General features: G+C 29.1%; 1 protein-coding gene across 1 annotated transcript; it reads left to right on the top strand.

Moving 5' to 3' along the window:
- The first annotated feature begins 10026 nt into the window (after positions 1-10026).
- On the top strand, positions 10027-16672 carry LOC145163834 (two-component response regulator ARR18-like). The gene is made up of 9 exons (XM_079082584.1): positions 10027-10139; positions 10265-10295; positions 10550-10630; positions 10689-10847; positions 10964-10989; positions 11129-11213; positions 12229-12303; positions 16557-16565; positions 16655-16672. Exons 1-9 carry the CDS (start codon positions 10027-10029, stop codon positions 16670-16672), a joined length of 597 nt encoding a protein of 198 aa, XP_078938710.1.
- The last annotated feature ends 8399 nt before the right edge of the window (positions 16673-25071 follow it).

Genomic DNA, 25071 nt, shown 5'->3' with positions numbered 1-25071 from the left:
ATATCATATTATTCATGCAAGTCTCTTTTGAAATGCAAATTGTCTATCTTATCACTTTATTATTTTGTGTATGTTTCACATTTTAATAATAATATTAAGTGTTTCTTAAAAGTCTTCTTTAACTTATTATTAATAATAAGTGGTTTAAAATTAATGAATAATAATTTTAAATGATAATAACATCAAATTATAAATTATATTTAGCTACAAATAAATTGTATTTTAAATGAACATCATTATTGAAATTAGAAAATGATCGCATAAGTAAAAATATAACTAATCAGTCATAATAGTTGTTAAAAATAATACTAAATATATAATTATATTTAATTCTATTAATGAGGAAGGTGGGTTGATGTCAATGAATATTATTGTTCAAAATAATTGAGATTATATATATATATATATATATATATATATATATATATATATATATATATATGTAAAAATATTATTTCAAAGTTAATGTCAATAACATAACCATTATAAACATTTATTTTTCAATATTTTAACAATATATTTTTAACTTGCGCTGTGCAACGCCCGTGAATTCGTCTACTATATCTTATAATAGAAGCATTTTTCCTCAAACCACATTAATTTGAAACCCCATTTTTTAACTTCCTCGAACCACATTCATTTGAAATCCCATTTTTTAACTAATGCCACTCAAAAGTTTTCTTAGTTATGATTTAACACTCAAAAGTTTTATAACTTATATTATGTTTAATAACCATTTAGTGAAAAGTTTACTATAAAAAGGCCAATCTTTTGGGAAGACATGCATACAAATCATATAAAATTTTCAGAAAGAAAACAAACTTAAAGGTTTTTGTATTGGGTTGAGGTCTTATGACCACTTTTGGAGATATTCTATTATATTAAAGCTTTTAATTTGTAAGTTTGTTATACTAATTCATTTTTATATTTGATCATATGTTATATAGGGTGATGTGGGAAATATTTAATTAAATATTTTAAATATGTTTTTTTTGTTTTGTAATTGTACCGTTTCAAAAAGATAATTAATTAAAACTCATACATATGTTATACTTTCCATCTATCTCTCTCTCTCTCTCTCTATATATATATATATATATATATATATATATATATATATATATATATATATATATATATATATATAATAAAGGTCAAAACACTTCAACCAAAATTCATTTAAAATCTAATATTTCAAATGCTTTTTAATAATGATTGTAATAATTTCAACATGTGTTACTTAATTGATTGATTAATAAAAATATTAATGTTTTGAAACTCCTAACTCTTAAACTTATATTACTTAATTTGTTAGTTAACTAAAATATTTTTCCTACATAAAGATAACATTTTTATGTTTGGTTACTCATATTTGTTTATGTAATTAGAAAACAAGGTGTACATAGAATGACTACTTCAATTTTACATAGGAATCGATACCACTAGAGATGTATGTTGTCTTTAACCGGTGGTAAGAGATCCATATACCCTTTTTAATTATTTATATTAATGCTTAGTAATTTCTAGTTTATATTCCTATTCACCTTAATTTTTTAGGTACAAATTAAGGAAGATGATTCTCGGCGCACCAAAATAAAGTCAAACGTACGCCTTCCAAAATATGTAATTAAAATTAAATATCATATTTACTAATCGATTTATTTTAAAACTCTTGATGACATTTATATATAATGATATATTTTGTATTACTTCATTCTTAATTTCAATGTTTAATATTTGAAAGTTCATATATGAAACTTTGGATGTTTTGGTGTAATATAAATAGTGTAATACAAAGTTTATAAGTTCAATATTGTTTATTAATAGCTTATTCAAAACAAATTATTTCTTATTTTATCCAAAAAATATTATTGGATATAAGAAAAATCGATTATATTAATGTTATACAAAAACTTATAATATATATTGGATAGTATAAAAGTAAAAGCAAAGTTTATAATGTATGAACTCTATTAGATAGTATCAAAAAGTTTACTATAAAAATGTCAATCTTTTGGGAAGATATGCATACAAATCATATAAAAATGTCAGAAAGAAAACAAACTTAAAGATTTTTGTGTTGGGTTGAGCTCTTATAACCACTTTTGGAGATATGTTATTATATTAGAGCTTTTAATTTTTATGTTAGTTATACTAATTCGTTTTTATATTTTCTTCGTTTTTGGATTATTGTAATACAATCTTTGTATATTGTGGTTTAATCGTTAATATGTTGATCATATGTTATATAGGTTGATGTGGAAAATATTTAATTAAATATTTTAAATATTTTTTTTTGTTTTGTAATTGTACCGTTTCAAAAAGATAATTAATTAAACCTCATACATATGTTATACTTTCCATCTCTCTCTCTCTCTCTTTCTCTCTTTCTTTATATATATATATACATATATATATATATATATATATATATATATATATATATATATATATATATATATAGATATTATAATAAATGTCAAAACACTTCAACCAAAATTCATTTAAAGTCTAATATTTCAAATGCTTTTTAATAATGATTGTAATAATTTCAACATGTGTTACTTAATTTATTGATTAATAAAAATATTAATGTTTTGAAACTCCCAACTCTTAAACTTATATTATTTAATTTTTTAGTTAACTAAAACATTTTTCCTACATAAAGATAACATTTTTATGTTTGGTTACTCATATTTGTTTATGTAATTAGAAAACAAGGTGTACATAGAATGACTACTTCAATTTTACATAGGAATCGATACCACTAGAGATGTATGTTGTCTTTAACCGGTGGTAGGAGATCTACATATCCTTTTTAATTATTTATATTAATGATTAGTCATATCTATTTTATATTCCTATTCACCTTAATTTTTTAGGTACAAATTAAGGAAGATGATTCTCGACGCACCAACATAAATTCAAACGTACGTCTTGCAAAATATGTAATTAAAATTAAATATCATATTTACTAATCGACTTATTTTAAAACTCTTGATGACATTTATGTATAATGATATATTTTGTATGACTTCATTCTTAATTTCAATGTTTAATATTTGAAAGTTCATATATGAAACCTTGAATGTTTTGGTGTAATATAAATAGTGTAATACAAAGTTTATTAGTTCAATATTGTTTATTAATAGCTCATTCAAAACAACTTATTTCTTATTTTATCCAAAAAAATATTACCGGATATAAGAAAAGTAGATTATATTAATGTTATACAAAAACTTATAATATATATTGGATAATATAAAAGTAAAAGCAAAAATTATAAGGTATGGACTCTATTAGATAGTATCACAATACAAGTTGATGGATTTTTATATTATTTGATAATTCGGTTAATGCCCAAAACATGACTAAAAATGTAAATTTCAACATATTTCTATTTTTTCTCATAATTATTTTAACCACTTAAATGCATTCTTCCGCAACGCGCGAGGTTACGCCTAGTATATATATATATATATATATATATATATATATATATATATATATATATATATATATATATATATATATATATATATACACACAACACACACACACATACAAATAGTGCTGCCTAGGAGGTCCTAAAGGGAGCTTCACGGTAAGCTGACTGAGAAAAAAACTGAATGAAAAATCCCAATTTCGGATTGGCACTAACAGGTGGTGTTGATGGATTCCGAAAAAGCACAAGATTTTTGTTTGGAGGTTTTCCCAAAAGAGAATTGCAGTAAAGGTGAAACTGGGAAAGATGGGTCTGATCTAAAATTTTATCACCTGTGATGTGTGTAAATATAAATAGGAGACAATTGTTCATTCCTTTTTAGAATGCGAGTTGGAAAAAGAGGGTTGGGGTAAAATTAAGCAATTGTGGGGTCTTAATAACGCGCAACTGATCACAATGGAGGATATTTTCTCATGGTGAATTGGAGAGTGAAGCTCAAAGTAGGGTGAATAAATTTTCTTTGATTACTATCTGGATCGCCACCTTGAGTGCTCTATGGACAAATAGAATTGTAGCAACTTTCCAAAATTGTTCTAGGAAGGTGGAGGACATTTTCGTCCAAATCCAAATTGAGTCTTACCCTTGGATCGGTAGTAGGGCCAGAAAAGTTGGGATAGATAGACGGCTGTGCATTTTATCTCCTAGATAACCCCATGTAATACTTCTTTCGAGCGCCCTAGTTTGTGGTTGGGGTTTTGCTCCTTTTATAAAATGTTGCCTTTTAAAAAATCATTATATATATACATATATATATATATATATATATATATATATATATATATATATATATATATATATATATATATATATATATATATATCCGGTAAGAAATTTTTTTTCTACATATTTTTTTGACGAATAAAACAAATGAATCACTAGATGAATCAAAAATAACATGATTCACAAAAAAAAAATTCAAAAAAACATTTCGATGATTTATTTATACAATGATTTTGTTGTTATTCACTAAAATTGTCATAAAAGTAAATTTTTTCTTAATTTATTTAAAAATGAATCATGAAGATGTTTTTTTGGGAATTTTTTTCTTGTGAATCATATATATATATATATATATATATATATATATATATATATATATATATATATATATATATATATATATATATATATATATATATATATATATATATCAGGGCCGGCCTTATGGGAGTTCAAGAAGTCCCATTGAACAGGGCCCACTCTCAAATTGGGGCCCAAATTTTTGTCGACTACCTTATGTTCGTTTGTTTAAGGCCCAAATATTTAGGTTATTAACTACTTCCATCTTAATCTAGTGTATGCAACAAATAATAGAGCGGCCGTATGAGCGGGAATTTGAGTTAAATTCTATCGTAAATAGTGAAGCCGTTTGGTTTCTCTTGGCAACAATTATGATTTCTCGATGTCGGCCCTCATATAATATTCCGACTTAAATCCTCAACTCCAGAACTACTCAAGGTAAAGCAATTAATGAAATCTCAACAAAAAAACAGATGTGTTCTACTGTTTGAGCTTCATTTTTCTTGATTTTCCACAAGCGACACTATCAAGTCGGATTGCATAATTGATTCTTCAACTTTCCAAGGTTATCTTCTACTTCTACTCTTTTTTTTCGTCCTGATTTTGTTGCTCAATATTAGAGATTTTATATTTTAAGTTTGGGTTCGAGTGTTCCTCTTACAGTGATGTTGGAGAGTACAATGCTACTCAAGAGATTCCTTTGTGTTCACAGTCAGATTCTTTCTGGTTGTTGCTCAAGAGATTTTTAAGAGGTAGATAAATAAATCTTTTTTAACAAGTTGAACCTGAAGGGTTATATTCTTCAATTCTGCAGTAAGGGTACATTTGTCTTTTATATTTATCAGTTGTAAGATTGTAAGAGTTAGATGGTTAGCTACTTGTCTCCATATATAATGTAAAAGCTTGAACTTTGCTTTTGGTTAATCAAAGGAATTCATTCCAAGTCTATAAATGTAATATAACTTTTAGATTTTTATATTTGTCATTTATACATTGCAGATTTTGATTTACATTTCATTAGTTTTAGATTTTTAGATTTTTTTTCTTTCTTATTCTGTTCCTCTTTTATTAAATTTTAGCTTGGTTGATCAAGAGAAGTAAGTATATTCCTTATAAAGACTTCATTGAAAAGTTTGTGTCAAAGAATACTAGAATGATTGATATTTTTAAGAAGCAAATATACGTTGTGTATTTTTTTTGAATGGAAATTTGGTTTTGAAGTATATTTAGAGGTTAAATAATTTTTTTTTTATATTTTATAATTTATAAGTTTTAAGGCGTATTTTTACTAAATTGCACAGGGCCTCCAAAATTTCGGGGCCGACCCTGATATATATATATATATATATATATATATATATATATATATATATATATATATATATATATATATATATATATATATATATATATATATATATATATATATATATATATATATGGGTAAATTACACGGATGGTCCCTATGGTTTAGGGTAGTCTGCGTGCTTGGTCCCTAACAACTTTTTTTAACTCGGACCGTCCCTACTTTATATTTTTGTTGCACGTTTGGTCCCTGTCCGTTCTAAAATGACTAATTTACCCTCATCCATTTCTTTTTTAATTAATGTTATATTTATATATTTATTTATTAATTACTTAAACAATAAAATAAATTAAAATGTGACCCATCACTACCCCCAACCCTCCTCCCCTCCTTATGTCCAGTCACCGGAAAATTACTTCTGGCCACCACCGCCACTAACCTCCGATCACTACACCAGAAAATTACTTCTGGCCACCACCACCACCAACCTCCGGTCACTACCACCGCTACAAATAAGAACCCTAAAAATCAGAAATTGAAACTGAACCTAGTTAACCAACAAAGACATTAAAACTGAACTAGAAATCAGAAATTGAGATAAGATGAAACCTATAAATCAAAATTAAAATTCGAAATCAAAATGTTTGAAGCCCTAACACTTTCATGATGAAACCCCATCTGAAACAATTAATGAAGCATATCACATTTGAAACCCGTCATGATGCTCTCAGGCCGTTGGTTCTCTGTCAACCCTTCCCGTAATATTTCCAATAGCAATGAGCAGGGATTTCGTCGATGATATGGGAAATGGAGACACACACAGACAGAGAGAGAGAGAGAGAGGGAAGAGAGAAAGAGATAAACACAGAGAGAGATTGGGTGGTCGTTTCCAATCTGCTTTCTGTTTTTTTAAAACCAAATGATTCTCGTTTCAGTGAAATATCGTGACTTTGGAGTGTAAATCGGGACTGATGGCACCTTTAGAGTGGTTTCCGGTGAAGTCAATAGGTGTCGGAGGATGTCGACAGTCGACGATGGCTCTAGAGTGTAGATCGACGCTTTGTGACTGCTCGATGGAGGTTTTAGAGGGGCTTAGATAGAGTATAAAGATGGTGAGGCATGGTCGACGACTTTGCTGAGGTTTCCGGCCGGTGTTGTTGGCCTGGAAGTGGTGTCCGACGACGGTGGGTTTAGTTGTCCATTAGGGTTCTTGAGTTTAAATAAGAGGGGAAGATGCAACTGGTAATGAAGAAGGAATGGGGATGAAGATGAATAGGGTATGAAGCGATGATGACGACTATATAAATTTTTTTTTTTTTATTTAAGTTTTTTTTTTCCAGTTTTTTCAACTTATGTTTTATTTATACTTAATAATAATATATATAAAATGAAAAAAATATATAATAAGGGTAATCTTGTCATTTTATGTCTATCAGGGACCAAGCGTGCAACAAAAATATAAAGTAGGGACGGTCCGAGTTAAAAAACGTTGTTAGGGACTAACCACGCAGACTACCCCAAACCACAGGGACCATTCGTGTAATGAATAACAACAAAATCATTGTATACATGAATCATCGAGATGTTTTTTTGAATTTTTTTTGGTGAATCATGTTATTTTTGATTTATCTAGTGATTCATTTGTTTTGTTCCTCAAGAAAATATGTAGAAAAAAAACTTCTTACCTTCCTACCAAAAAAAACTTCTTACCGGATCTATATATATATATATATATATATGTGTGTGTGTGTGTGTGTGTGTGTGTGTGTGTAACATCCATAAAATTGAAGCCAATTTAAAACTTTTTTAAACATTCAAAAACCATTATTTATTACAAAATGTTTTCAAAATAGTTTCATATCATAGAATCCAAGAAATCAAAATCATAAAATGTGAAGAGGTGCACGATCAAACATTCACCTTCCCGCGATCATCAGAAGTACCTGAAACAAAATCCAAAAATGTAAGCCCGAAGCTTAGTGAGTTCCCCCAAAATACCAACGTCATACAAATCAGAACAATATCATAACAAACAAACAACATGAATATAGAGTCTACAGTATGACTGGACCGCCCGCACCGGGCCTTCAGTCTATCTGGCCTACTCTCAGAACCTTCAGCATGTCTAGTCCGCCCTCCCGGGCCTTCAGTCTGTCTGGACCGTTCTTCGAGCCTTCGGTCTGACTAGTACGCCCTGATGGGTCTGCAGTCTATGCAGGCCGCCTTGGTATGTTAGCCTAGAGCACAAAGGGGAACTGCCTCAACCCTCCCCCAATCACACAGTAAACACATAATATCATACGCTAGCTAGTGATTCATTTTTTTTTTGTTCGTCAAAAAAATATGTAGAAAAAAAAACTTCTTACCTTCCTACCAAAAAAATTTTCTTACCGGATATATATATATATATATATATATATATATATATATATATATATATATATATATATATATATATATAGAGAGAGAGAGAGAGAGAGAGAGCTAAGATTAAATAAGAAGAAAATTATGGTAGGAAGGTAAGAAGTTTTTTTTTCTACATATTTTTTTAGCGAACAAACAAAATAACATTAGATTATTCAAAAGTTAAATGATTCACAAGAAAAAATTTCCCAAAAAACATCTTCATTATTCATTTTTAAGTAAATTAAGAAAAAATTCATTTTCTTTTTTGACATTTTTAGTGAATAAAAACAAAATCATTGTATAAATGAATCATCAAGATGTTTTTTTTTTAATTTTTTTTTGTCAATCATGTTATTTTTTATTAATCTAGTGATACATTTGTTTTGTTCGTCAAAAAAATATGTAAAAAAAAAACTTCTTACCTTACTACAAAAAAAAATTTATTACCGGATATATATATATATATATATATATATATATATATATATATATATATATATATATATATATATATATATATATATATACACAGTGGCGGATCCTCTTAAGGGTTGGGGGGGGGGGGGGGGGGGCATGGCCTCCTCGCTTTTTGCTTTTTGCTCCATGCGTCCGCACAATAATTGTCCATCCACATTATATATATATATATATATATATATATATATATATATATATATATATATATATATATATATATATATATATATATATATAAGTAAGCCCCATGGCTTAAGAATTCACATAAGTGGAGGTGAACAGAGGCTTCACAATTTAGCAAAGAGTTTTTGTAACATTTTTGTTGAATTCTGATGAATTTGCAGAAAAGGACACGTCACCAGCGGGTGATCCAAATGCTTCGATCCCTCCTGTTTTCTCATTTTCTATTTTTTTTTCATTTTCTTTACTTTTGAAGCTTAGTCATTAATGTTGAAGAGGTCTGGAGGGACATCTGTACTCCACTTCCTCGTTTTCTCCCACACGTCTCCCCAATCACCATACCACCGCTTCCCCTTTCTTCTTCTAGTTGATGTCTCCAAAAACTCCATTATCTTCTTCTTCTTCTTCGATCTTCTCTCTCTCTCTCTCTCTCTCTCTCTCTCTCTCTCTCTCTGGAAAGCCCTAGAGGGTCACCGTCACATACATGGACCACCACCATCATCATCGACCCTCATCATTTATTTAGCTGTGTATTTTGGTTTTTAATTGATGTTTTTTTGTATAAAATCCAGGAATTGGATGTAAAACGTAAACCTCATTCATTTGATTTGTTTCAGTGATGACTAGCTTGGAATAGCTGGAATAATGGTGATTAGGTTTGTATCTTTTTTTTAAGTTTCCTTCAAGATGTGATTTCTTGATTCGTTTTTGAATTGCAATATATATTCCTTTTGCTGGTAAGATTCGAAAACCATAGTCCACCACAATAAACAAAATAAGAAAACATTATCCTTTTTCTCTAATTACCAATCCCTTAGATTTTTATCATGACTTAAACGTATTTTATTTATCGTGGATAGGTCATCATTAATCGAGTTCTCTGAGGATCGGTTCTTCATAGCCATTGGTCATGTTTTCTGTTCTCCTCGACCCGACTTCAGTTTTTTAGTAACTTTTGAACTCTATATCAGAGTTTCAGGTGGGGGTTTTTGTTTGATTGTGTTATACTTGGATTGAACCCTAATTTCAGGTTTTCAAATTTCATAGTACACATCTATCTCTATCTGTCATATAATCTTATGCTCCTACCATGTTTAGCGTTAGCTAGAATCGTTTGAACTAATTCTTAGTGATGGTCGTTGGTAATGAATTTGACAGGTTTCACATTGGTATTGGAGTTCTTTTTGTTGACGAAAACTTACTTGAAGTTATCATATGGACTTCTAAGAAAATGCAAAGATCAAGGTTTGTGTTTTTTTTCCCAAGTTTTTGTGCTTCAAATTGACCTTTTCCTAATGGGGTTTCAGTTCATTGACCTTAAAATTGCTTTATGTGTTAACAGTATATTCGTTTTGAACTTTTTTTCATAGGTGCAACCACGAATTAAGCGATAACAACATTGTAGATGCTAAGGGAAAACATAAACATATTCAAATTCATCATTAGTGATGTTTATATGACAAACATGGATGGTTTAAACCTTCTAGAACTCGGTTTCAACCTTCTAGAACTCGTTGGTCTCAACTATCAACAATTTTCTAACTATATGAATAATTTCACTATCATATGAAAAATCTTGTTATTAGAAAACAATTTCACAATATTAATTTCGATATTGGATTTTTTTGTTTTCAAAATGAAAATTTCACTTTCAGTTTTATGGGTTTTCTTGTGGTGGGGACGACCTTCCAGAAACCAATTTTACATTCGCAATGAAACAAATTGGTGATCATTTTGTGTTATTGTGCAAAAAGATAATCATATTGTTAAATATAATAAAATGTTTTTTTTCAGCAAGGGTACCCTCGTAAATGTGAAGTTTTTCAAAATGTTTTTTCAGTGTTATCAGAAAACAGTGACCCAAAGCCTATAACGAAACGAATTACTCATGGTGCTTGTGATTATTTAGTGAAGCCAGTTCACCTTGAGCAGTTAAGTAACATAATGCAACATGTAATTAGGCGAGTCAAAATCAAAATCAAAGCCAAAGTAAAAGTTAAACAACGATTATGATAAATCAGTTCAAGGAACTGAAAATGGATTCTTAATTTGAAAGTGATGATCCATAGGCTCAAAAGAAGCCTCCTGTTGTTTGGTAGATTGATCTTCATAGAAAGTTTGTTGCTACTTTTAATTATATGGGTGATTGAGAGTGAGTCCATTTTGGTAATTAACTAATTTTACATGTCGGGTGTGTATAAAAAAATGACTAAAAATTGATTTTTTGGTGGAAGTTATGCAGAAGATGTGCCTAAAAGGATTCTTAATTTGACAAATATGGGTGGAATTACTAGGGAAAATGTTGCAAGTCATATCCATGTATGTGAAATTTTTCTTTATAGTGCGTTATTTGCTGAGTGGATAAAGAAAAATTTTCTAGAGTAAGTGTTTTATACATTAAGTTTGTTTTTTTTGGAGTGGATGAACTTTTTGAATATGAGTAAAGGGCTATTTTACCTTTGTGTTTACTAGGGCATTTATAAGTAACCTATGAAAAAACGTGTTCATTCTTGGTGAGTAAATGGAGAAAATAGGTTTCGCTTCATAATTATATGTTCAACACTCAATAGTATGTTTCTTTTTTTCCAACCGAATGAACAATTATGAGTTTGAGTAAATGCTATTTTACCCTTCTATTTACAAGAGCGTTTATATGTAACTATGAAAGAAAAATTCATTCTTGATGACTAAATGGGAAAAAAAAATCAGGTTTTCTTATATGTCCAAAATTCTGTTTCTTTTTTATGGAACGATTGAACCATCTAACTGCGAAAAATTGAAGATTTTACTCTTTTTGATTATTAGGGTATTTACAATCAACTTTGAAAGAATTCATTTGTTCTTGATGACTACAATGGGAAAAAGCACTTTCTTTTGGCAAGTATATATTCAAACATGTTCTTTTTTGGACCGAATGAACCATCTTACTGTAACTGCCTGTTTTACCCTTTTGTTTACAAGGGCATTTATTATCTTTGAAATAAAATCTTATTCATTGTGCCCAACTGAAATTAAATGTTAAAATGATGTGGTTTTTTATGACATTTTGGAGGAAATAATTTCGATTACCCTGTATGGTATACAACCAATACTAACTTCATTATTAAAGAGTTTGTGTTGTAGGGTTATTTTGAATAGTTGTAGAACCAGATTGGCCATTTGTGGTGGTTTTGATCCTACCAGGTACCAATTTCGTCTTCTTTTTCGATATTCAGTGAATAGAAAATCCTCCATCGGGATTCTTATATGCCTCTTTGGAATGAAATAAACAAGCTCATTAACAAGTGTTGGTTATATCTTTTTGTTGCATTTATGGTCTTGATTATGTTTTTAGTTGGATTTATGGTCTTCTGATGAAATAAATGAGCTCATTAAAGAACTCAAAAACAATTTTCTCAATCTTTGTTTGGTTTGTTTATGTCTACAAACAAATCAATTTATGAAATATAAGTTTTCATCAAATGTACACTGAATTTGGTTGACATTTTTTAATATCTTTTCTTCCTCGGGCTATAAGGATAGAACAGTGTGAGAGAGTTCATATGATTTTTGTAGAAAAGCTCATTTACAATGGCCATTATCGATGATTGATGTTGTTTTTAGGTGACATAAGAAAAAAGATGAGGACATGATAGAGTTGGAGTGCATTTATAGTGGAGCTTTCATCCTTTTTGTGTTCTCGGTGATTCTATTCTCTGACGCTCTAAAACTTGGATTTTGTTCCCAAATTTTTTGTCATTTAAGTTCCAAAATATATGTAATATAATTTTATAAATTATTTGTTAAATGAGTATTTTATAAATTATTTATTTGTATATTTCTTACCAGAATATATATAGATTACATATGTCAAATGTATTTGATGCATTTCAGTTATGAAACTACATAGTTCTATATATTTAAACACTATCAACAATGAAAACTTCATCTGAAAGTAAGATTTCTATATTATCCATGACCACACTGGGCCGTCATTAGGACGGCCTTAAGACTTCCCTATATATATATATATATATATATATATATATATATATATATATATATATATATATATATATATATATATATATATATAGGCTTAGGTTATTCTATTCAAAGTAATTATTGTGTTATTGTATGCATAAATGTGGGCCAATCATTTTACTTATTTTAAGAAAGTGATTTAACTATATTATTAAATAAAAGAAAAATAGAATAATGTCATTTAATTAAAAGAAAGGTAATATTGTACATTTGCATTGCCTTAAAATTAGGAAACCCAAATTTAAAAAAACAAATTTTCAGATTTTAATGGATCTTTGATTATCTTAATTTTTGAATTTTGATTTTTTTAAAATTAATTTAGTTTAAATAATTCTAACATAATTTTTAATCATACCCGGTTTTATTCTGTTAGAATGACATTCTTTTTATAATGATATTCTATGAAAATGCAAGCCATAAACTAATAAAGAGACTTACTTCTCGCAGAATAAACAAATTTTTAAATACAAGTTAAATTTTTTCTATCACATCCTTGAAAAAATAAAAAACTTTATATTTTATTATATAATAATAAAACACACCTTAATAACAAACAAATATAATATGTAGATTATTCTATTAGAATGTACTATTATATATACTCTTATCATTCTTATTTTTATATATATATATATATATATATATATATATATATATATATATATATATATAAAGGTGGAAAGTGAAAATAAAGAAAAGTCTTGTATTTAGAATCACAATGTCCACAAAATGGCACCTTGATTGGTTTAAAGTTGAAAAATATGTATGGCCGCCTTTTGTTTTTGAAACTTCAATTTGTACCTATTTTCATTACTTTAAAAAAATGATGTTCCTCTTGTTTCGATTCAAGTTTGAATTTTGAAATGATACTTACAACCAAAATCACCTATTCATATTTGGATAAACGTAGAGCTAAATAAGAGTATTTAATTTTACATATATATATATATATATATATATATATATATATATATATATATATATATATATATATATATATATATATATATATATGTAAAATTAAATACTCTTATTTAGCTTGGGTTCAATTGAGAAAATAAAAAAGGTTGAGAATGGGGGAATCATTATCAGCCACTCATTTAATCTAAGCATAAAAAGACACGGTGGCAAACTTGTAAATGTGATAATAAGCTTCAATCTCAAATACGCAACTGTAATCGATCGTTCATCATCCAAATTTCTCCTCCAACCTTCAACAATCATCCAGATTTCTTCAATTAAACCATCATCAACATCATCCAGTGCTAATCAATCATCGATCTTCGTCAATAACATGTTTATCAACACGATTCAACAGTTAACAACAAAAATTCATTTTTTGTTCTTTTAATCCAACATTCAATTCTGCTTGAATACGATCAAATCTTCAACATCTACGATTAATTATACTCCTAGTGTCATTAGATCAACATCATCGATAATCAACAAAAAATTCACTTCATATCATTCATTCAACATCGATTATCAAATAAAACTTCAAAATTGAGGTTAGAAAAAGATGAAATCGTTTTTTTTTGAAAAATTTCATATAATTCTTTATCAATCTACTATTTTGTAAGATTTAAATAGTCAAAGTATCATGTTTTTAACATTTTTAAAAAAGTTAAATTGTATGCACTCCAACTGTTTGATGAAATGCATAAACTAAATTACCACGTTATATTCATATATGAATATGTTTTCTCACCTGAATCAGTATATGATTATTAAAACAAAAAAACAAATATGCAAGTCTGTATGTTATTCATATGTGAATAACAAATAAAAATTATATATATTTGTGAAAATACCTTGTAATATTCATATATGAATATACTGTGTAATATTCATAAGTGAATATATCATCTAATATTCACAAGTGAATATACTATGTAATATTCACATGTGATATACCATGTAATACTACGTAATATTCAGATATGAAAATATTATCTAATATTCATAAGTGAATATACCATCTAATATTCACAAGTGAATAAACTATGTAATATTCAGAAGTGAATGCATCGTCTAATATTTAAATATGAATATACTATGTTTATTATATGCTATATTCATATATGAATGCATCGTCTAATATTTAAATATGAATATACTATGTTTATTATATGCTATATTCATATATGAATGATACTTAAATTGTAAAAAAAATTAATCATAGTTTTTATTCATAAGTGAATAACGAATGTACTGTAGTAAAAACCTGATTCATTTTTATTCACTTATGAATAACGATAGCTGAAAATATAAAAAAAATAAATTTTTTATTTTATCTTAAAACTATATCAATATGGATGTCTATTTGTAGAGAATAAAAAATCATGAATTTTGGTATATTTAAAATCATTTTTCGATAAAAATAGCTTCTTAAAAATTAAAAAAAACGAAAAAACTATGTTTTTGTATATATTAAGGTAATGCTTAGCATAGTTTAAGGAAACATGTTTTGTTGGAAAACACATGTCTATTCCTTTCCCATTTCCGCTGGTACGACGGAGGCTTTTGCGGCAAAAATAAATGAGTGGCTGAGAATGATTCCCCCATTCTCAACATTTTTTTTTCTCAATTGAACCCTCCTATATATATATATATATATATATATATATATATATATATATATATATAGGGAAGAGTTATTTGGAAAACAAAAAAACCCTAAAAATCATAAAAATGTATAAAAAAAATACTTAGAGATCACAAAACTTTTTTTTGAAAATTTTTTTGAAAAAATCGCAACTTTTTATACAAAATCGGTGAAAAAAAATTTGAAATTTTTTTTTTTTACAAAAAATAAAAATAAAAAATAAAAAATAAAAATTGATTTTTTTTTTTCAGCGAATTTCAACAAAAACCTGCGATTTTTTATAAAAAAAATTCAAAAATATTTTTTGTGATCTCTAAGTATTTTTTTATGCATTTTTATTATTTTTAGGGTTTTTTTGTTTTCCATAGAACCTAAACCTATAGAGAACCATTATTAATCAATGAACCAATAGACCAATCCAAAACGTCGAAATTTAAAGCGATCAACGGCAAAATGAAGGGTTGTAGATTTTTACAATGGACGCACATGCACCGGATTATAACAAAACTCACTTCCTTTTTTTCGTTTAAATTTTTTTTAACCCATGTTTTTATCGAAAAAAAACCGAGTATACCGTTGTTTACGATTTTTCGTCCTTTTTCCAAAGAGATCCATGATGATATATAAAAAACGAACGTTTTTTTTTTTTCGAAAAAAACTCACTTCATTTTTTTTGTTGAAAAATTAAGGTCTATTTTTTTATAGGAAAAAATTAATAAATATATCAAAATTCATGTTTTTTTGTACTTATTAAACATAGATTCATATTCGTGTAAAAAAAATGATATTTCAGGTCAGATACTTGTTCAGATTCATATTCTGAACCTGTTTAGATTCACATTGTAAACGTTCTCAGATTCATGGCGTGCATAATAGTAAGTCAGATTCACAATGTGAATCTGAACTGATCAAACTTTTTCACATTGTGAATGTTAAAAATTGAAATATTTACAGTTTAGATTCACAGTGTGAATCTACACTGATAGAGTTTTTTTTTTTTTTTTTTTTTTTTTTTTTTTTGTGAATCTTTTCAGATTCATAGTGTGCATAATAGCAAGTCAGATTTACAATGTGAAACTGAACTGATCGAACTTTTTCACATTGTGAATGTTAAAAATTGAAATATTTACAGTTTAGATTCACAGTGTGAATATACACTGATCGATGTTTTTTTTATGCATTTTTATGCATTTTTATGATTTTTAGGGTTTTTTGTTTTCCATAGAACCTAAACCTATATATATATATATATATATATATATATATATATATATATATATATATATATATATATATATATATATATGCTTATGTTATTCTATTCTAACTAATTATTGTGTGAATATCATATGCTATGAGAATTACTAAAAGAATAAGTTGTTTAGCAATGCAAATACGTTCAAACTTACAAAAAGAACGTCATTTTCATGCATTCTCGCTAATTATTATTTATTTTTGTTCGCACACATCGTTTTTCACTCATTTTCATTCTGACAGAATACGACCCAAATAAACATTCTGACAACATTCTGACAGATATGAGAATAATAATAATAAGTATATAATAACCTTATAGACTATTTAATTATTGAGAATGTGTTAATGACAATAGCTATGTAAGATGGAACGTATTTATATTATCAAACAACATATTTTCTTTATCATTCTCATAGGATACGATATCCGTACAATAATTAGTTAGAATACTTGAACCTAACTATATATATATATATATATATATATATATATATATATATATATATATATATATATATATATATATATATATATATATATATATAGGGAAGGGTTATTTGAAAAACAAAAAACCCTAAAAATCATAAAAATACATAAAAAAAATACTTAGAGATCACAAAACTTTTTTTTGAATTTTTTTTGAAAAAAATCGCAGCTTTGTTAATAAAATCGCTGAAAAAAAAAATTAAAAACTAACTTTTTTTTAAAATGGTTTTTTTGAAATTTTTTTCAGCGAATTTGTAGTAAAAGCTGCGATTTTTTAAAAAAAAAATTTCTAAAAAAAGTCTTGTGATCTCTAAGTATTTTTTATGCATTTTTATGATTTTTAGGGTATTTTTTAGGGTTTTTTGTTTTCCATAGAACCTAAACCTATATATATATATATATATATATATATATATATATATATATATATAGGGTATTTTTTTAGGGTTTTTTGTTTTTAGGGTATATATATATATATATATATATATATATATATATATATATATATATATATATATACCCTAATAAATAAGAATGATTTTGTCATATGTCATCTTCTCCTTCATTTTGACACTTGTCATTTTCTAGATATTTTTGATTTATTTAATATCCACTTGTCATTTTTATAGTTTTTTTCATTTTTATTAAATTCCACCTATTAAATGCCACCTCATATTAATTAATTTTATTAATATATTAATTAATGTGCATAATAACTTTCTGTTTATGAATTCCTCTTTCTATTAATATATTAATTAATGTATATGTATATGTATATTAATATAGACAGTACATTCCGTTTGTGAATTTATATTAATTAATTTTATTAGTATAGATTAATTAAGATCAAATTACATTAATAGTCTATGCGGTTTAACAAATGTCACAAACTCAGTCGTTACTTATTTTTCTATGAACATGGTTTTTGTGGTTATCAAAACTTGCGTGAATGATTTTTTTTTGTTCACACCATTACTTTTGGTACTTTTAATAAACTCGTGTAATACACGGGTCTCACACCTAGTATATATATATATATATATATATATATATATATATATATATATATATATATATATATATATATATATATATATATATATATACGGTAAGAAATATCTTTTGGTAGGAAGGTAATAAGTTTTTTTTCTACATATTTTTTTGACGAACAAAACAAATTAATCACTAGATGAATCAAAAATAACATGATTCACACAAAAAAAATTTCTCAAAAAAACATTTCGATGATTTATTTATACAATGATTTTGTTGTTATTCACTAAAATTGTCATAAAGATGAATTTTTTTTTAATTTACTTAAAAATGAATCATGAATATGTTTTTTTGGGAATTTTTTCTTGTAAATAATCTAAATTTTGAATCATCTAATGATTCATTTTGTTTGTTCGCTAAAAAAATGTGTAGAAAAAAAAATTTCTTACCTTCCTACCAAATTTTTCTTTCTTATTTGGTCTTGACTCTCTATATATATTGGTAGAGGTTTATTTGAGATCATGTTAATTTTGTAAGATATGGGGACGTGATCCTAGACATTTATCTTGGAGAACAAAAAATAAAAAAAAAATCTAAAATTTGAAATAAAAAGAAAAATTCGAAAATTCTTTATTTAATTATTATTTTCGTCATTTTATTACCCAAAAAAATAAAAAAAAATTACTTTTTTTTTAAAATTAATACATGAAATATTTCTAATAGAATATTACACTGTAAATATTCAAATATAATTTTTTGAATGTTAAATATGTTACTATTCTACTAGAGTTGTTAGACGTGTTAAAATATTTTAATACTCTATTAAAATTGTTAGAATTTATAAAATATTATAATATTCTATTAGAATTGTTTGAATATTTGTAGTCTAATATTCTAGTAGAATATGTGAATATTTTAATAATTTTGTTGTAATTTCCATACTACAATATTCTATTAGAATATTTTACAGATATTCAAAAAAAGGGTAATTTTTTTTATTATTTATTGTTTTATTTTTTTTAAAAAATATAAATGACGAAAATAATATTTAAAAACAAATCAAAAATTTTCAATTATTTTGAATTTTAAAAATATTTTTTTTATTTCCAAATGAGTGGCTAGGATTGTATTCTCATATCTCACAAAATATAGTGGTCTCAAATGAACCTAACCATATATATATATATATATATATATATATATATATATATATATATATATATATATATATATATATATATATATATATATTACCTATGATAACAATATTTATATTGATCATATCATGAGAAAAAAAGGGGAAATTAAGTAATATAACTATTATAAATTAGATTTTCAATGAAAATAATTCTCTTTTTCTGTTTTTAAAAATTAATCACTTGTTATGGCATGTTCTTATTCCGAAGTACTATTAATATCAAGCGTTTTTTAGTTTAAATTAATTTTTTTTGAATTCCGAATTCAACATATCGAAATGCTTAACGTCACTGTTTTTCAATAAAAATGTCTAATTTTAGGTACAAATATCCTATATTGTTCACATTAATATGTTTTCTTTTTCGTAAATTTAAGTAAAAAATGAAAAAAACAATTCTCAAAATTACGCAATTGTTTTTCAGATTTCAGACTCGTTCTTAAAATTTCAAAGTTCTTTTTTCGAAAACCGAAATTTTATTCTGGAATGTTGGTCTAGTGTAATGTCCGTGTTTCTATGCTAGACATTAATGATGATGTAACAGTCTAGGTTAACCTTTGTAACTCGTTTTGAAATAATAAGAATGTATTATTTGAGTATTATGTGTTTATTGCTTAATTGTGTGATTTAAATAAATTAAGGATAAAAATAAGCGATAAAGTAAAATATTAGATAAACCCGATATCTATGAAGGAAGTTGTAGTGGTCGTGGCAAGGTTTCTGTATATATAAAGAATGCCGAAATCTGAGTTATAACGAAGAAGTTATGACCTGTCGAAGTTTCGTGACAGAACCAGTACGACACTGCGTGACGTAAATAGTGAATTTACGATAGAGCGATATTTAGCCTTAGTGATCTAAACGAAAGTCGTAGAGTTCGTTAAACCGAGAGCGTGCATAAAAAGAACGTCTAAATCTGACTTCGTATGAGGAAGTTATGATTTTTCGAAGTTTCGACATAGCGGTATGCAGCCCAAAGTTCGAATATGAGATCGAGTGATTTCTAGCCGAAACAATCTAAACGAGAATCGAAGATCTCATCGATAGTAGTTCAACGGTAAAAAGACAGACGAAAACGGACGTCAGATGAATGAGTTATGAATTTCTAACGGAGTTTTTCCGTCCCGGCCTACTAAAAATAATATAATAAAAATAAAGTCAAAATTAGCCGACGGAGTCTAAACGAGAGTTGTAGAGTATAATCTTACCTACGCGTGGATATAAAGAACATCGAAAACGGAGCTCGTATGCGAAAGATATGAATTTCTGAAGTTCGGGGCACGAACCCCGACACTGTGTCAGGGTTCACGACGTGAACAGAGGGTTCACGACGTGAACTCAGAGATTTGACCCTTCCGAGCCTGGCAGACACAAGTTGCGACTACGCACCTGATCACGTCCAAGGTCACGACGTGAAATGATGGTTCACGACGTGAAAATCGAAAAATTAGCCCTATAAATAGAAACTGAAGGGCAGCCGGTCATGGTTGCTAATTCTCTCATTCTTTCACTCCCGATACCCTCTCTAGCTGTTTTGAAGTACTCCCGAAGCCCCGGTATCATCCCGACACCCGAAGCGAGTCCCGAAGCACCGAAGATCCCGAGAAGAAAAGAGTTTCAAGCCGAAGCTCTGCCTGCGAGAAGCTCGGTGTGTGAAGATATCCCGGTTTCACTGAAGAATACTACTCGAAGAGCCGTAGTGCTATCCGATAATCTTCTTATCATGTGAGTGCATAGTCTCTTTCATATACACGATTTTATGACAAGTATTGATGAATGTATTAGATATATGATATGAGTAAGTGTGTAGTTGCTTTCTATAATACACATAAATGAATTATACTCTATGAAATACGTGCTATGTGATTATATACTATTTGTTATGTGGTATGAGTATTGAATGAATATGTTATACATGTTTTTAAGCTGTATATAAACAAGTATATTTTATCTACAAATATGTTGGGTAGAACATGGGTAGATAGTGATGTGTGATGAAATAAAAATGATGAGAGGCCTCGATGTCGTTGTTGATCTAGTCATCTAGCGGAGTATTGATGACGACCACAGACTCTTTCTAGACTGTCCAGTGGAACGCTGGCAGGTTCATAACCTGTAGGTGTTGTGAACGATGTGTTCACCGGTGTACTCTACACCCTCATGGTTGCCTTTAGGACATCTATTGTCGAGGAAACCCCTTTGCAGTAATGTCCATCCCGATGAAAAATCCTAGACTAGGTCCCTTATGATAGTTGTTGTTTTAGGGACGTAAAGTGAGAATAACGAGAATGGGTAATCGGGTTATCGTTGGTTGGTGAAATTAAATATAACTATTTATTGTGGGTTGAAAACCCTATATGCTCACCAGGCTCCCAAGCCTGACCCACTCAGTTTCTTTGTATTACAGGTAGTTGGAGAACTTGTGAAGATGTTTTTGGTTTATAGACCAATAGTTGTATATAACTGTGTAAGGTCTATGTTTTATTGTTTATGCTTTTGTGTCTGTATCGGAACATGACATCCCGAGTTTTGATATATAATGAAATTACATTTCTTTAAGAAATGCTTTGATAAACCTTATTTTATCATGTATTGTTTTGGGGACAAATTCCGCAACTCTTTTAAATCAATGGATTACTCTGAAATTATTTTAAAAGCATAAATTAAATCGGTCTTTTCTGGCCGTGAATTTGGGGATGTCACAGTTGGTATCAGAGCATTAGTTTAAGCGAACTAGAAATTTGTAGGATTTCTAGACTTAAACTTATAATGCTAAGTGAAGATTGTGAGATGAGTGTCTGTTATATTTAAGACACGAGCACTAGTTTATTTTAGGAAAGTTGCCTAAAATACTTTTATGTGCTAAATGTTATATGTTTGTCATATATGATATTATTTGTTCGGATCTACGGTTTGTTGCCAACCGGATCTGGAAACCTTATGTGTTTAGGGTTCTAAGCGTAGGACTACGATATTAGAACTAGCATGTAAACGTTTCGGAGTGATAATGATGATTTGATTATCTATCGTGATTGAGGATCTAAATTCACCTTATTCAGTGTAGATAAAAAATGGTAAGAACCAGAAGTGGAGTTGGAAACGTGAACGAAGACATGAATCAACCACCTGTAATTGAGTAAGTACCTGTTGTAGCAGCAGCACCTAAGCCAATGACAATGGCTGGTGTATAATTGATGATTCAAACGATGTTGGATCGTCGGATGGAAGAAACGAGACGTCTGCTTCGGCATAATCGTGAAGAACTTTCAATGCCGATTAAACAGCCCGAGTTGAATGAAGGGCATTCGGAAGGAGGTAGCTTCAGTGGAATTGTTGGTCAAGCCAACCCACCGTTATTAGACAAAACCACCAGGAGGGAGGAATTGATGGACTTGGATGCAAGTACAAAAACTTTTTGACTTGCAAACCATCGACCTTCACTGGAAAGGAGGATCCGATCGGAGTTATGGATTGGATCTCGGAAATGGAGCTAGCCTTCATGACGTGTGGCTGCAGAGGCAAGTTGCAGACTACTTTCGCAGTACGTCAGTTCAGAAGTGGCGCAGTTCGTGGTGGAACACTCTGGGGAAGACCCTAAGCCCTAATGAGCCACTGCAACTGACTTGGGCAGAGTTCTTGGTGCAATTCAAGTGCAAGTACGGGAGAACTACACTTTCGATTAGCAGAAAGAAAGATTTTTTGTATAATCCATGAAGTTATCCCATCGTCTGACATTTCCATCACCAACCGATTTGAAGCAGAATTGATGATTGAAGATACGCATGGAAGAAGTCCTAGTAGAGTCTAGGGAAAATTATATGATTGTTTGGACACATTTGTATGTGTTAAATTTTTTTTTTGTGATAATGACTTGGAGAACTGCGAGACAATACTTGGGACGAGTATGAGTAGGTGTGAATGGTAGTAGAGGCCTATACTACCGGAAGCACAGGACTCACACTTGGATCAGGGAAAGTCACAAGGTTACCAAGAAGCTAGTAATTGATTCCGTTTTGTTCATGTATGTAATTACCATCATTTCGGTAATGACTAAGAAGATTGTTGTTATGCCGACCCTAGTGGTCATATCATATCGAGTCCGACTAAGATGAGTATGTTACGTGGTTCAGAGAACCAAGTTTGATGTAGCATCCGACTTAAGCCAGAAGATTAAAGTGAAAGATAATCAAGCTAGAAATGCAACATGTTAAAATGTGATTATATCACATTAGAACATGAAGGAAAGTATATTCCATTCTGGAATTTGACTTTAAAAGACCTGAGTCTGAGTGTTGCATCATACGATGAGAGGTCATTAGAACATGACCCATTGGTCCATGGTGGTAATCAAAGAACTTATCTTAAATTTGTTAAGAAGGAGTATCCAATGAGGAATCGAGATTTTGATTCGAATGTCATAATTGGAAGACTAACGTGAGATAGAGAGTGGGTGCACGATCGAGTACTGCTTGCAGTCAATAAGTCTAAGAGATAGATACTGATTCGAAGGAATATAGAAGTTACGGTTATTACCTAGGATGAAGAGATGACGTAGGGAGTCATTATACAACTCTGTTTCATTGATGATTCCGGGACTTAATCATCCTAAGGGGGAGGTAATTGTAACGCCCGCAGTTTCGGGCTAGTCAATTTAGAGACAATGAGCAACAAAAATGAGTTTTTGATGGAAGATTATTTAGAAGGATTAATCTTAACCAAGTTATAGTATATGTTACAAGGGTTCCGTACATATAAAGAACGCTGAAATCCGAGTTATAACGAAGAAGTTATGGCCCGTCGAAGTTTTACGGCAAAACCGGCATGACAACGGGAGACGTAAATAGTGAATTTACGATAAAAGACTTTTTAGCCTTAGTGATCTAAACAAAAGTTGTAGTATACATTAAACCAAGAACATACAAAAAAATAACGCCCAAATCTGACTTCGTATGAGGAAGTTATGAATTTTCTAAGATTTGGCATAGCAGTGCACGACCCGAAACTCGAATTTTAGTTCGAACGGTTTTTGGCCTACGCGACCTAAATGAGAGTTGAAGATATCATTAATAGGAACACAACGATAAAAAGACAGACGAAAACGGAGTCCGTATGAAGGAGTTACGAATTTTTCGCGGTCATTTAACAATATAATCTCCTCCTACTGTTAAATTTAAGATCGGTCGAGAATTAGCCGACGGAGTCAAAACGAAAGTTGTAGATCTTGTTTTTACCTACGCGTGGATATAAAGAACGTCGAAAAAACGGATCTTGTATGCAAAAGTTACGGGGTTTAGAAGTCGGCAGGGTGCTCCTGCAAAAGGGGTGACGTGGCACAATGTAGGCGACACACGTTTTGCCACCAGAAAGCTGACATGTGGCATGGACTTGACGAGTTGGAGGTTGACTCGGCGAGTCGAGCTGCCAGGAAGCCTATAAGAAGAGGTGTCGGGTTCCCTTCATACTCCACACCATCCAACTTCACTTTCTCTCTCTACTTTCTCTCTCTAGCCTCCCTTAAGCCCCCTAAAGTCTAGGTAAACCCCCTAGCACCCGAAGGAAGCCCCGAGGCTCCCGAAGCCCCGAGAAAAGAGCCTTTCAGCTCAGAAACGCTGCTCCAA

The sequence above is a fragment of the Lactuca virosa genome, chromosome 3, assembly GCF_052849685.1.
Source record: "Lactuca virosa cultivar CGN04683 chromosome 3, Lactuca_virosa_CGN04683_v6, whole genome shotgun sequence".
Classification (NCBI taxonomy): Eukaryota; Viridiplantae; Streptophyta; class Magnoliopsida; order Asterales; family Asteraceae; genus Lactuca; species Lactuca virosa.
The sequence above is the reverse complement of the archived record's forward strand: the minus strand, read 5'-3'. Positions and strand labels throughout refer to the sequence as shown.